Below are 14979 nucleotides of genomic sequence, written 5' to 3'. Positions count from 1 at the left end.
TTTGCATATTAATTCAGAGCATTTGCCGTATGGGACAAGAAAGCCTTTAACAGAGCGAGCTTTACTTCTTGAAAAATAAAGGTAAACCTTAGTCTTAAATGTTGTATAAATTGTACTTGTGCACCTATTTAATGAAATTCAAGCCCGACCCCATCCCATATTTTTGAAAGTGCCTCTTTTAATATGGAGATGACTTCCTCCTTTCCTTTTCGAACACGTTCCTACGAGCTAACGACTTTAATGGTTTTATACACATAAACCCAAGTAGGGAAATGGTATGTCATCACTAGTCAGCAGCCTGGTAACTTAAGTGGCATTACTTATAATTTTGTTGTTTATCATTTTAAAAGCAAAACAAAAAGTTCATGGCAGAAATCGTCAAAGCAATACATTTCACTCGGCAAGGTTTCAAGTGGCGTTACCTATTTGAGTCCAGTTTTCTATTTTTAAATGTGACCATTAAATTGTGTGAATATCGTGTGTGACTACAGGTGTCATACTGCAACTCGTTGTTGCGGACTTCCGAGATGCGTACGAGTAACCGAAACCGAGATAAAATGTTGAATAAGTCATTTCCTCCTCTGCAGTCATGAGTGTGCTTTTGTGTGTTGCGCCACCTACGTTAAGATCTGGTATGTGAAAAAAATGTAATGATTATACACTTTCCTCTGACTAATAGCAAGCGCGGCTATATACAGTTCTGTTGACTCTCCTGGTGACGTCCCTTAAGTGGGTGTAGCATGATTAGAAGTGCTGTTCTCAAATTCACATTGTGATGACTCATGCGCTATTAAGCAGGATTAAATGTGCACTAGGGTAAGGAGTGTTGCACTTTCTATTTCATATTCGTGTCAAATTTAAAACTAAAATCAGCACATTATTCATAATTAAAAACGTGGTTAATTTCTAGAATTAACACTGACGGCATTTCCACTTTCTTAATACTGGTTCAGTAACCTTTTTGCTTGTAAGACTGCTCCACTTTCTAAAGAAAAATAAGAAAAAGACGCAATTTTTAACTCATTCTCGTCAGCTGATTTAGTCTGCTTTTTTTCCTCCTCGTCACTCCAAATGTCCTTTTTTTTTAATTTTTATTCTAGTCCATGTATATACTAATGTTTATGCGGAGTTGTTTAAGGAGGCCGGATTTTAGTGCCCAAATTATCAAGTGTAATATTGGGAAACTAAATATGATGTGAACAGTGTTAAAATATTATTAAAGTCAAGATTTTAGGGACTCTAAAATTTTAGAACCCTATTCTTTTTTTTTTTTTATTAGTTATATTTATATAGTGAACACTAGCTAAAAGGTCTCTTAAAACTGGTCTTCTGGGTTACTTGCAAAATTGTCTTTCTGAGATATATTCTGAAAGTGTTTAAAGAGGACATTTTCCAAAACAGCATTGGCATTCTATTCCAGAATGAATGCCTCTAAATGAATCTACTGAGCAACATGTAGCTGTTTTTTTCCATATTCAGGAAATCACAAAACTCTTGATGTGTCAAAGTAGATCTTGTATTAAGAATGCAAATATTTGAATAATGAGAATACTGAGAATTTAAGTTGACGTGCTATAGACTGGTTCAGGAGTCTGTAGGGCGGTTGTGAGCGTGGAAATTAGCATCCCTCTTGCCCACACACACAGTCAGAAAGGTGCAATTAGGTTAAGCAGCATATGAATACAAGTGCTTAACTTACATGACCTCAGTTTAATGAATACTTCATAGAAATACCAGTTGGCTTGAGCAGCAGTGAGACCCAAATTGCTGGAGCAAAATGTATCAAAGTTAACAGTGCCTACCCATGCTGTATCCCCTGTTTGGCTTAGAAAGGGCTGCTTAGAAATCCTACTTCTCCTTTCTCTTTAAATGTACCTCTTGACTCTTCAGTCAGCCGCACTCTCCACCTACAACTCTCCTTACCTATCCTCTCTCCCTGTGCCTTTAAACCCCTACTGAAAAAAAACTTCTGATGACAAACTACATGCACAACCCCTTTCCCTACCTAACTTTCTGTACCAATATCCTCTTTCTTGTACCCCACTCTCCTGTGCTAACATTCACTCAAACCACCATGTGATTCCTCACTAAGGGCACCCACTCTACATCATGCCTTTCTTCACCTCACTTGCTAAAAACTTCACTTTGCTTTAACAGCCTGCCTCATCTTACTCTTTTACTCTGCTGTTTATACCATACACTCAACTACCTTCATTCTCTATCATTTCTGTCAATAATGACAAATCTCAAAAGCACTTTACTAATCCTATTCCTCTAAAATCCACTGCCAGACTCACGTTGTACAATGTTTTACTTACAAGACTTAGAACTGGTGCACATACAGAAAATATTACCTTTCCAGTCCATTACATTCTTGAGGATCTCTCCCTAAAGCTTCCTTTCACACCTTTCTCTCATGAGCAGCCTGAGTACTTTTCTTATACAGTCAAATATTTCCTCCAATGTTTTCCTCTCCCACTCCCTCCCCACACGCCTAGTACACCTATCTTTCCCTCCGACCAAACCCAGTGAAACCACTACTCCCATTTTTGAAGAAGTTTAGCATACTCTTTATCAAGACCTCGTTCGCACCTCTTTTGCCAAACAGGCCAGAGCTATATAAAGATCATTTTCCAGAAAGATCAATTAAACCAAGACACCACGCAATCCCCACACTCTCTATCATCACTCTTAAAGATGAACCTGCCTCCAACATCTTACTGGCTTCCAGGCTTTCTATAGAGATCACCTGAGCAACTAAGAGCATAAGCACACCCCTTGATTGAATACACAAGCTGCCCAGGGAGCTCCAGTAAAAACAGGAAACATTCCCACTAGGATGCTCCACTCACAGGAGAGGAATCAAAAATATCCTGGCTGTAATAATGACTAGAAGAATGAGCTAAAAGGCATACCTATTGATTTTCATAGAAGTAAGGCTCTGAGAAAAAGAGTGGGTCTAGTAATCCCATCTCAGCTGCCAGGCAGCTGAAGAAACTAGTAGTCTTTTGGGGCTTACAGGTCTGAAGTCCATTGCAACCAGTCTTGATGGCTGTCTACTACTTCTTCAGCAGGAGCAATCTTTTATTACCTCACCACCGTTCATATAGCACGACCAGTGCTGGGAAATACTACGGTCATGTCACATGCTTACTACCAAACTCCAGATTGCACTAGTAAAAATAGAAATTGTATATCTATGACTTGGATCGGCACCAGGATATTCTCTTTACCATTGAAACAAGGCAACGTAATGATATATTCCAACGGATGAATCAAATATATGTATCTTGGGAAATCTCAATACCTGTTTTGACATACCATTGTTATATCAAACCACATGCCTGCTCACTAATCTAGAAGCTGATAATTAGATCCACCCATTTGGCAGGCCACACGTTAGCTGGGTCCAAATTGGGGTGGCGTGGTAGGCAGCAAAAAAAACAATGAATTCAACCCAGGTCTTTGTGACTGGGGTAAATGTTTGCATTGTTAAGCATTCCGTCCATCATCTGTCCTTTTTGCCCCTGAAAACGAGACAACCTTGGCTACAAATTATGAATGCAGAATGGTTTAATTTGGAGTAGAACTTCGTAAAAAGGAAATATGATAACTTAATAGATGATGGAAGAAAACGTACAGTATCCATTACAGAAGTGACTTCAAAGGCTTTACAGAATCTTGGAGATTCAATTATGCCTGCACATCTAAAGAGCTCTTCAAATTAGCCAGCATGAAGAAACTAGGGTGCTGTAGAATTGAGGGTTTGGGGTGAGTTTGTTGGTCAGAAAGGGTTAATAGGTGGGTATGTCTTCTTTTCATTGTATTGTTTACCCCAGAAAAATCCAATAAAGATTGATTGAAATTCATTATAACCAATTCATTCCTATACTTCAAAAGTGTAATGAGCTTTGCAAAGCCTTTTATCAAAGCACTTCATTAAAAAAAACCTTGAATCTCACTTTACCAGTCATCAAAAAAATCTTTCACTGCCAACCACGCAGAACGCACTACTCCAGCTACACACCATTTTCAAAGCTATGCTCTGAGAATCCTTTGCTGTCATACCAGTGAGAGCAATCAACAACTCCTCCTTATCAATTGGACAATTCTCAAGTGACCTCAAAATATCCTGAATCAGACATATACTAAAGAAGCAACTATTGGATCAGGCAGACCCAGCAAGCTAGGGATCAATAACAAATATACTTTTCCTAGGTAACTCCTCGTAAAGACTGTGGTCTCCCTGATTTTTAATCATCCTTGAACAAAAAAGTTGAACAGACATATAGGATCCAGACCTGGAAATTTTTTTGAACCACAACTAATCTTCATCTGAAGCGACCTCAAGAACTCAGTCAATGCCAGTAGAGGCTCCCACCCTGTTTTGCTTGAATTGTTCTCTGCTTTTGGCACTGTAGACCACAAACTACTAGCCCTAAGACTATTCTGTAAAAAGATAAAATCCTAACTTTAGTACAGGTCCCAAATTGTCAGACTACCTCCATAGAACTCTTCACTTTGTCACTTCCCAGTTAGCATCCAGTAGAGTTTAACACTCTTTCTGCAGTTCAGTGTCCAACTATCCCCTCTTCCTGATCTTATTCTCTTCCTGTTCATCCTGAACCTTCATTGAAGGTCAAGATATCAAGACTCTGTGAATGCCTGCCGGCAAAGGAACATGTGGAATGGTGGATGCTAGAAGTCGCTACAGCGCAATTCATTAAAGTTCTTTCACCTCTGGATTTATGCAAAACTATGACTGTATCCCCCTAGCCCCTGTGAACAGGACCACCCTAAATACATCTACTGAAGTGAAAAACCTCTCATTTCAAACCTCTCCCTCTACACACTTACTGCACACAGTGAGAATACTTACACACATAGGCTACTTAGACCAGTTATACTTAGACGTATATTTTAGATAGCTATTCATACTTGGGGCTTTCTCACAGGATATAGGCATCAAAAGCGTTAGTGATGTAATGTCTACAATATGCCAGTAGACTCTACAAGGGATTTTCCAAAAGGCTAATCATGACGCTACAAGAAATCACTTCAACCAGAGAAGTCTTAAAACAAAGTAGATGAGACCCCTGCACTCAAGGCTGTATATTTGTTGCCAGTTGAATACATGTATATCCTTCAAATACTTCTAAATTTCACATCAGGTATGCCAAGGGATGTTTATGTAAGTCTGTACAACCACAGATAACTCTGCCAGAGAATGGCTTTACTCCTTAATTTCCCTCATCAAAAACATATAGTTGAAAGCTTCCACTCAGCACATACCTGCAAGCTGTGAAATACGCTCTCAAAAACAAAATGAGTAACAAACAAACAATAAGAGATCAGAAAGGCAATAGACTTGGCTTTTCACAAAATCAGTACTCACATGACCCTTAGACTACAATTGTGACAGCTTTATATAAACACCATGCAAAACATTTTCTTTTCTGGAAATAGGGTGCATATGATGTTCCCAAATATTGCCCCTCTGGAACAGAGTCTGCTGGCATCGCATAATACGTGGCACTTATTTGTAATAGATAAAACATACAACATGAAATTAATTTGTAATAGATAGCACATCCAGTACTGCTTTTGCATCTATGCCCAGCAAGATTGGATAGCATGGTGTCTCATCGAGCGATGGAAAGGTTTTATACAAATCCTACTCCTTTTTACATGCTCACCCTTTTTGCTATATTTTTCTGCTGGGATTTGGACTGTGCTCACTGGGAAACTGCTGCCAGGCACACATTGTATGTGCTCTGACCCCTAAAAACATGTTGAATTGACATATGCATAACTGACAAATCTAATCTACCTACCTATCGATCTCTTGTACACGGTACATAGTGTACCCAGGGTCTGTAAGTTAAATGTCCCTAGTGGGCTCATTGTGTCTGCACTAAAATGACAATGCAAAACATGACCGCAGGCTGTTAACAGTAACCTGGCTTTGCATGTTTAATCTTTAAATTTGACCTGTCAAAATAACCCCCTTGGATCTGCCTACACCCTCCTTTTAAATATTAAATAAGCCATAAATGCCCATAGGGCTGAGTGCATGACATTTAAAAGTAGGACATGTTAAACTTCGATTTTTTGAAAACACATTTTATATGACAGGATTTAGTGAGTACAGTGTAAAAAAACATGCAGCATCTGATATACTGACAGTTCCATTCATTTTAAGCAAATACAGAAACATTATTCCACGGTCCGCACAAATGCATCACCTGAGGTACACGTCAAGATCTGACACGGTGCAGTGCAAGGATAACTGTACAGATATTATATGTGTACACTGGAGATGAAGGAAGGTCAACATTGGCAAGAGATAATAACAGAGCAAATTATACCCAAGAAAGCACCTTGGTATGAGAAAGGTTAAACAGCTGTCCATTCACTAAACCAAATAACTAACAACTTAGACCCCTCCCTCCTCTCCTTCCTGGCTTGTCCATGCGTGCAAAAGAAATTTGTTATGGGTAGTGTAAGGGTGTTCATGACACATCCCTCCAGAATCCAAGGATTCATCTCACTTCCTCCCAGCATTACCAGGAGTTATTCACTGTAGCATGTGGGTGCGCCTTCTGCAGTAGCCAGCCCCTGCAGTTCTTTCAATTCAAGTATCATAGCGGACCAGGCCCTTAGATCATTCCCCAATTTCTCGTCTCTGCGAACGTGCTTCATGCGGTCCAGATTTTAGAGTTTAGGTAGTGCGATTACTCTCCAATACCAGCAAAAGGTCCCAGGACCTGAAAGACCTTAAAATGTTAAGGTCCTTAAGGTCCTGGAACCTTTTGCTGGTATTGGAGGGTAATCGCACTGCCTAACTCTAAAATCTGGGATTTAAAAATGTGACTTTTTTGCCTGGAGAACCGACAGAAGGCCAGGAGAGCTCTACTAACTCAATCCAGTGAAGGTGCATTGTAGTGGAGGCAAAGGTTCCAGTTGCTCCCACTCAGAACTGTTCTGCAGCGGCAAACCCATTTGAGTGGGATGTTGCAGAGAAGGTATATTCCCTTGTGGAGCTGTGTTCAGCTGCAGCTGTCAGACTTGTGCCACTAGATAAATCAGAGCTCCAAATAAGTGACTAAATCCAAAGGTAGAATTATTCACTGGGTGAAGCAGGCAAAAACATCAAGCTGGTGAAGGACGTTTCTTGGGTGCAAATTTCGAATTTGTCTCAATCACTGCTTTCCCAAAATCATCAGCTTCACCAGGACTTCATCTATCGCATACCCGGCCTTAGGGAACCCATCTGGGTCTCAGTCTACTCCCATGCCGGATAAGGGTTAGAATGTAAAACATCTGACCAGGAGGACTCTGGACACTGTATCCTACCTGTGCTCCATCACAGCTAGGTATCAGTCCAGAGCAACCAGATGACTGCTGTTAATGCTTAACAATTTTTGGCACTATTTTCATTTAGAACTCTAAAAATTCATATCTCTGGTCCCCTTGTTAGATGTTGGTCATTTTTATGTCCCTTTGTTAATTAAAATATGCTTTGTTTTTATAAATTGGAGTGAGATTTTTTTTGTGGTGTAATTTTGGCTTTTTAACTGGTTTGGTACTTCTACCTGAATGCTCTGTGCCGTAGCTATTAAGGGTTGAGCACAGGTTTAAATTCCAGAACACGTTTTTGGACACAAAAAGAATAGTGACCTGACATGTAGTGGCCTGCCATCCACTCCAACTAATAATCCACTTTCTCACCGCTTCACTGACGTAATCTGGAAATGTGGGCAACCTTGATTTACAGGAACTGCACCTGGCGGAAAGGGTTTGTGAATCACAAAGGTATTTTGTTTGCTTTGATTATTCTCATTGTGAATTGAGATCACTCTTTTGAATCTAGTACTTTTCAATAACTCTATTAAGAGTGTGTAAGTACTTTGACTCATGCAAAAAAAAAAAAAAAAAAAGATGTTGGACGGAATGCTGAACAATGTCACCCCCCCAGTCACAGATCTGGGCCTAAATCCATTGGTTTTTTTTTGTTTTTTTTTGCTTGCCATACCATTCCGGTTCGACCCAGTCATATGCAGATCAGTCTTGACCCATGCTCCCCCTGGGAATGGTCCAGCCCGAACAGCTTGGCGAGGTCTTCCCTGGATTGGAAACAAGCGTCCTAGGGCCGGTTTCGGGGTATCACCCCTCATCAGCCAGGCTTGCTTGAAAGGCTAGCTTGAAACTGGTCAACACTGATTTGCCTATGGCTGGGTCCAAAGTGGAATGGCATGGTGAGGGGAAAAACAATGGATTTTAGGCCCAGATCTGTGCCTAGGGGTGAATGTTTGACATTGTTCAGCATACCACCCATCAACTGTTCTTTTTGCATTTGTCATTGCTTTGTCTACAAACAGGTTATGTTATACTTATCTTGCGTCCTCACTCTCCTTCTTTATCACTGCCAACCCATAACTTTGTCAATAGAATTTCCTCCCCAGTGCTTTTTCAGAATTTGTCAGTTTTTTTTTTTCAGTTTATTCACCGACCAGCCAATCTTTTTTGTTTATACTGAGTATATTTTGTTACTTTTTAAAAGTTGGAATGAGGGTAGTTTTACACAGTACTGCAGAAGGAAGGGGAAGATTGCTACTGCACCACCTATAAGGCCTTAGGTACGATTTTTATAACTCTGAGAATTTCCCTCATCCACCCATCCAGAATCATTAGTTTTTTTAATGTTATCTTGGGATATTTTTAAAGAATACATCCATCCTAAAACTTCTGCTCAGTCGCATCCTGGGAGTCCTATTAAAAATGTAGGAGGGGAAATTGAAATAAACTAATATTGCTGCTCTTTTCATCATTAAAAGCCATTTATTCAAAACATTTTTTGGTTGATGTAATAAACCCAAAAAAGTATTCTTCTCTCCTACTTCAGGAATTATAACCATGAGAGAAACGAGATAAAAAATGTGGAATGGCTAGCTTTGTAATCCTTATACTGCCAGTGGCATTTTTTAGAGTTGAGTGCTAGTTCTGCACAGTATTCTTTCAATGCAAAATGCTGTTTTCTGTTTTTCAGAGCCAGTATAAAGTACATTTTGACTTGACATCAATAATTTCCAGGGCAGTAGCTTTTCATATTTACATACACACAGGTCATTGTCTGAATTCCAAATTCAGGTTCTTAATAGTTCTGTCTCAGCTATTAAAACTATAAGAACATGCATGATGTTGCTGTCAAATACCTGGGACTACCTTAATGTGTCATACATGAATTGACATGTATCGATGCGGCCCCCTTATTGTACAAGACAATTTACCCATATTGTACGTCAGCGTGCCCATTTCACCCCATAAACCTGTGCCTCAGTAACTCTCTGAGTATCATTCGACAATATCTGACCCTCTGCAGACCATGATTTGGCAGTTCTGTTACCCAGCAGTGTGATAAACTGTGCTCTCCTGCTGTGCATCAGCTTATATTCTGCTGACGGTGCAACACTTTCCAGCTCTGCCTTTAGTATGTCACCCCGTGTTCTAGTTTCTCTTTGTTGTGCCTTTCTCTACTGACTGTCCATCGCCCCTTGCTGTGTTGGTTGTGCATCGACCTCTGCCCCGCTCCCCCCAACTCTGCTGGTTGTGTGTCACTGTCACCAACTCTTGCGGCTCTTAATCACTCCCAAGCTATGCGTCACTTCCATCTCTGCTGGCTGCAAGTCACTCCATAGCTCTGCTGGCTTTGCAATGGTCCATGCTCTGCTTATTGTTTGTTGACTTTCTGTGCTCTACCTTCTGTGGGTCTGCAGCCAGTGCTATGTCTTCCTACCCTGCCTGTCTTGCCTCACTGTAACATCTCCCTTCCTTGTGCTCCCTTTGCTGTTTTATCTCCCTTTTCCCACTGTCTCTCTTGCTGTGCACCTGCTGCGCCTCGTCTCTGTTTTGGTCCTGCTGAGCTTCAGCCCCGTTACCTTTGTGCTGCACATCGTCCTCCATGCTCTACCTGTTCTACTTTATTCCAGTATCCAGCTTGATCTGAAACTGTTCCATGCTGTGCTTCACCCTATGCTGTGCCTTGCCTTTGTGACCACAGAAAGTGCCTTGGTTCTCTGTGCTTTACCTCATCCACCATGCTACTCCTGAAGCGTCTTTTCCTAAATATGCCGTGCCTCGTCCCAACCCCTTCTATGGCAGGTGTGCCTTGCACCTTTTCATCTGTTCTCTGCTTACTTCACCTTGACCAGTCTTGGCCTAGTGTGCAGTTTCTTGTGCCTTGCCTGCTGACCATTCACCTCCTCCTATGCTGTTTCCAAATATCATTATCTTTGTTTTATCTTTATTTGCACCCAGCTTCTTGGATTTATTGTAGCCATACTGTAACACTTCGATATATGTTGATCCAGTTCTCAGCGAAAGTAATCTGCCTGCTTTGAAATTCTTATCCAGAGGTGCTCTGGAGAGGTTGAATATCGGGGGTGAAACCTCCCCCAACTTTAATTTGTACTCCAGTCCCCATGTATAGAAATTCAGTAGCTCCGAGAAGGCATTTCAGAATTCCACAAACCCAAGATGTTTCCATCAGCAAAACACAGTCCACGCCACTAAATGTGGTGTTAATCAGTGTAGCATGCATATAAACTTTTTTAGTTGTAAGTATTAATTGATATGCCTGAAACAGAAGCCACCAGCAGGCATCCAAAATGCTGCATTGAGCCCTGAAACTGATTTCAAACAAGGGGACTAGATGAGGCTTTTCTACCCAGACCACCAAGACCCTCATAGTAAGTTTGCATAAACCTTGCCTTCTGTATCAACAAAGGCTATAATTTGCTGCATCTTGTTGATTGGGCGGAGAATCCGTTTTTTGCCAAAGTGGCATGTAATGGCCATTGATTGTCTATATGTTTATTGGACTTGTTGAAAATGGTTGTCCTTTTGTGTGTGTTAGACATGTATGAGCTGGTGTATTCCCTTGTGCGCCCCTGCATGCATAGCCAAAATCTAAACCTCTTGGTGTGTTTTTGAGCCATGTCTTCGCATGTCAGTTATGACCTCTTCCAGTTTGCACGAACCACTCTTGAATGCTCTTTAATCATGGAGCTAACGTGCCACTGGCTTCGGTCCATATTTTTGAGAGAATGGCAAGCCATTGATTGACATTCACTTATAGTCTCGCTAATCAGTCCTTTACTCTTCAGTCTGAAGAATTACTCTTAGTAGCATAAACCTGATTAATAGTTACAGTTTCTGATCTGTTTCTGGACTTGACCTCTGGGAATTTGTGAATGCTAGTAAGGATGTGCTAGGCAGCATTTGAACAACTTGTAATTCCCAATCATTCTGGTAGGCTCACATGCTAGTTACTAAATTAACGAGCCTTGTTATTGAAAAGTGTAAGAATCCCTGACAGCGTTTGGAGGCCCCCATTGTTGGAGTCAAATGCTTTGTACCCATTTTCCATCTTGTTAAGCATGGCTTCCTGGTAGCGAAAATTAGTGTCCGATTTAGAGTTTGGTAGAATGGAAAATCCTCAATTAGAGAAGATTGTAAGATATTTGGAGAAATTAATTCTCAAAAATAATTTTGCAAATGATCCTCTTTCAGCAGAACAAAACAACAAAGTGAGGTAATAAGGAAGTCTTTAAAAAAGTTTTAATCATCAATTTTGAGTTGTCATATTTGAATTGAAATAGATTAGGAAAGATACACTGTTCATGTGGTGCTTTTGCAGCAAAAGTAGTTCAGTGTTGCCCAGCTTCAAAGTGGCTAAGCGCTACTTAAAGGAAGACCTTGGAATATGTGCTAAGGGTCTCTTAAAATTCCCTCTGCTTACAGTACAGTTACGCATGTGGCTGCACTAACCGATTCAGTCAGTCCTCTGCACCGATATACAATAGCCAGATTTTGAGGTACAGCAGGGTTCTTCAGTAGGCCTCTGCATGCCAGTTGTGGTTTATCTTCTTGTTAAAATGAATCTTTTGTAAGTTCTTTTCTCCCTGCGCAGTGTTTTCACTGTAAGCACAGTGTCCTGTGGAGTACACAAAGGTCAAAGTGTTAAGTAGTGCACATGACCTCACTGTGGTAGAGCGCGTACTACACTGTGCCTGCCCTCTTTCATGGCTCTTCTTTCTTTATTATTGCAGACACTTTATCTGTAGCATTGAATGGATAGGATGAAGATCATCAAGCGCCGGCTGTCCATGTCCTTGCGCAGCAGCCGCCCTGTGGATGACTCGTTATCCGAGTTGGCGGAACAAATCAACCTCGATGACAACAATGTGAAGGACAACGGTAAGAGGCTCGCAACTGTTATCCCACAGCCCGCCAAGCTTCTCAAATGTCAGATCTTTCATAATTTATGTTTTAACTCCTCATGCACGGGCTTCAGTGCTAGCTTTAACGGTCCGGCATTTGGACATGCTTAGCATTGCAGTAACCATAATTCATTGCTTCCATTGGCACAAAGAATTGCATGCTAACACTTGAACAGATAACACTTCCCACTGATGCGAAAAGCATCCCAGAGAAATTTCGTGCTGCATTTGTTTTTAAATTTAGGAACACCTAGGTTTCATTGCCCTCACCATTTGTATGTGTAGCTATAGTGTAGTAGTAAATGTGAGGGACCCTGTAAAGCTCATGTGCTTAGTTGTATTGCACTTGCCTATTCATAACTTTAAAATTCATTATTCTGAATGGAGATTCCTTGTGATGTCAAAAGGAGGGATTTTGCCATTAAAAATTGGGTGTGTTATCAAGGTGATCTTTCCTCATTTAAAAGGTTTGGGGAGTGCACAAGGATCCACTTGAGCAAGTGACATTTTAGGTACCCACCCATTCACCAAACAGCATGTTATCAGCCATGTTCTTAAAATAGATGTGATGAACCCTAGAACAGCAAACACCTCAATGCCTCAAACACACGCTCAGCTGGGCCACTTCTCAGGAAAGGTCTTGGGACAGTTCGTTGAAAGTTAAAAGAAAACACGAAGCTATATGCAGTAGAAATGTTATTTCCCTAAGGGTGAACTGTTGTCAGAAATGTTAATTTTTTCCTCAAAATGACGCTACTGTGTACGTCATGTACACAAGCAATAATGGCATTACTTTGTGTATGTTGTAGGCAGACTTAAAGCTTAAATGTTGGAATCCGAAAATGACTTGCCTTTTATTTATGTTAAACGTCTGTGGGTTTAAGGGAGGGTGTTGTGAAGTGTGTAGTTTGTTTACTTCGTTGCTGTTTGTTAATGTTACTAATGCAGATGTAGAAAAGCTGTATAAAGTGTTTGATGGAAAAACCCTCTCAATAAGGCTTGTAAGATCACTTCTATAGGTTAGCAACAATGCTAAATATGGTACTGCTGAGTCTACTCTCTAATCCCCAACTTGATTATTCATCTCTTAATTATGTGTTGGCCTAATAAAGTGGTCACCCTTTAAACTTTTATTTTTTATTTTTTGGGAAAACGATTTTGGCACTGGATTCTTTCTGATGATTGATAAGGAGTTTAATATTTTTTGTGCCTCCTTTTTTGGCTTTTTGTGATACATGATTAACCGGATTTGCAGAGGGCCTTTCATTTAAGTGATAGGGCTTATATTGAGGTCCCACATACTGATATTCTTATTAATAAGAATAACATCTTTTCAGTAGGCTAATGTAGCGTAAAAGATGTTTCCATACTTTATTGGGGTAATTCCAAATTAGTATATAGACTCCAAATTCACCTCCTTGTATCATGGCTGTGTATGATTAGGCTGTGGAGTTAAATGAAAATGGTTGCAACTATACATGTAATTGTCTCTCAAATAGCACAGCCCTTCTTTTATGTTATTTTGCCTATAATCATCAAACTCCTTTGCTACATCCAAGAAACATTACTTACAACTGACTATCTAGTGTGACCTCCATCCAGGAAGAGCTCTCAGCATTTATTTAGAATAACTCTCTATTTTCTAAGACCATGCTGTTTCCAATCTAACTGAATTGGCCATCCTCAAAACAAACCGAGTTGCACCGGCAAAGAGATGCTGGTGGAGGAGCCACATAATCTACAAAGAGTTAACTTCTTTCAAGAGTTCTAAAAGTGATTCCATCGTTTTTAATTACTAAAGTAAGTTAAAATGTGCAGTAAGAGTTAAATGTGTTTGTAAATGTGGCAGACGTTTCACAGACAGACTGGCTTTACTTGAGTTCCCCTTAGCTTTGATGGCAGCCAAATAAGGAAACTGCTTCAAGTTTATATCATTTTGTTTGCAGTGTTGTTAATTTGTTTGACAACAATGCCATGGTACCATTACAAACCATGTGATTGAAGGTTATCATAATTTAATTGTTCCTCTTCCCGAACTGGTTGTGAATGATTATAGATGCATACTGGACCACAAAAAGCTGCTTCAAACGATTTAGTCACTTGAAAGCTTTGCAGGATGCCCCCTTACAAACATCCCTATGCATACATAAACTTCTTATCCGAGTCATGAGGGCTTCCCATCTATTGTGCATGTCATCTTATATTCCAGAAAAAACTTGTTGCAGGGGACTTCTAGCTTTTTGAATTTAGAACTGGGTTGTCAGAGCAGCATGCTATATTCTGTACATAGAGAAGAATTGGCTATTCAAATGCTTTTAGCATCTTTCTTCAGGTTAGCATAGATGCACAAACAGTGTCATATTAATTAGTAGTCTGTTTAGAGCCGAACCTTTTCCTTGCCACAGAGTTCCATGTGCAGTGTACAAAGTTTGTTTCCCATTTGGGAAAAGTGCTTGAGGGTGAATGCTGTCGTGTTAGTTTTTTTGGGGGAACTTCCTGTGTTTTCTACCCCATTTCCTTTCCTCCTTCATCCCAAATTCCTCTAATATACAAGACTTTTCTAAAGTATGCAAAATCCAGCATCTCGTAACTGCTAAGGATAGCTCTGATTTGACCTTTCTAATCCTGAGTTTTAGACCACCTTCTCCTCTCAAACAACCACCTACTGACTCTTAAGGTTACAGACATATTAACAAAT

The 14979-nt window shown here is 40.2% G+C and overlaps 1 protein-coding gene across 4 annotated transcripts in view; it reads left to right on the top strand.

Moving 5' to 3' along the window:
- LOC138259164 (cyclin-dependent kinase 17-like) overlaps positions 1-14979 on the top strand; it is a 521155-nt gene that overhangs the window by 37758 nt on the left and 468418 nt on the right. For all 4 annotated transcript variants that reach the window (XM_069206701.1, XM_069206696.1, XM_069206697.1 and 1 more), the window contains exon 2: positions 12111-12258. In XM_069206701.1, coding sequence (XP_069062802.1) covers positions 12132-12258 — 127 coding nt within the window. In that variant the 5' untranslated portion in view covers positions 12111-12131. The remainder of the gene's footprint in view (positions 1-12110; positions 12259-14979) is intronic.

This window comes from Pleurodeles waltl, chromosome 9 (genome assembly GCF_031143425.1).
Source record: "Pleurodeles waltl isolate 20211129_DDA chromosome 9, aPleWal1.hap1.20221129, whole genome shotgun sequence".
NCBI classification, from domain to species: Eukaryota; Metazoa; Chordata; class Amphibia; order Caudata; family Salamandridae; genus Pleurodeles; species Pleurodeles waltl.
The sequence above is the reverse complement of the archived record's forward strand: the minus strand, read 5'-3'. Positions and strand labels throughout refer to the sequence as shown.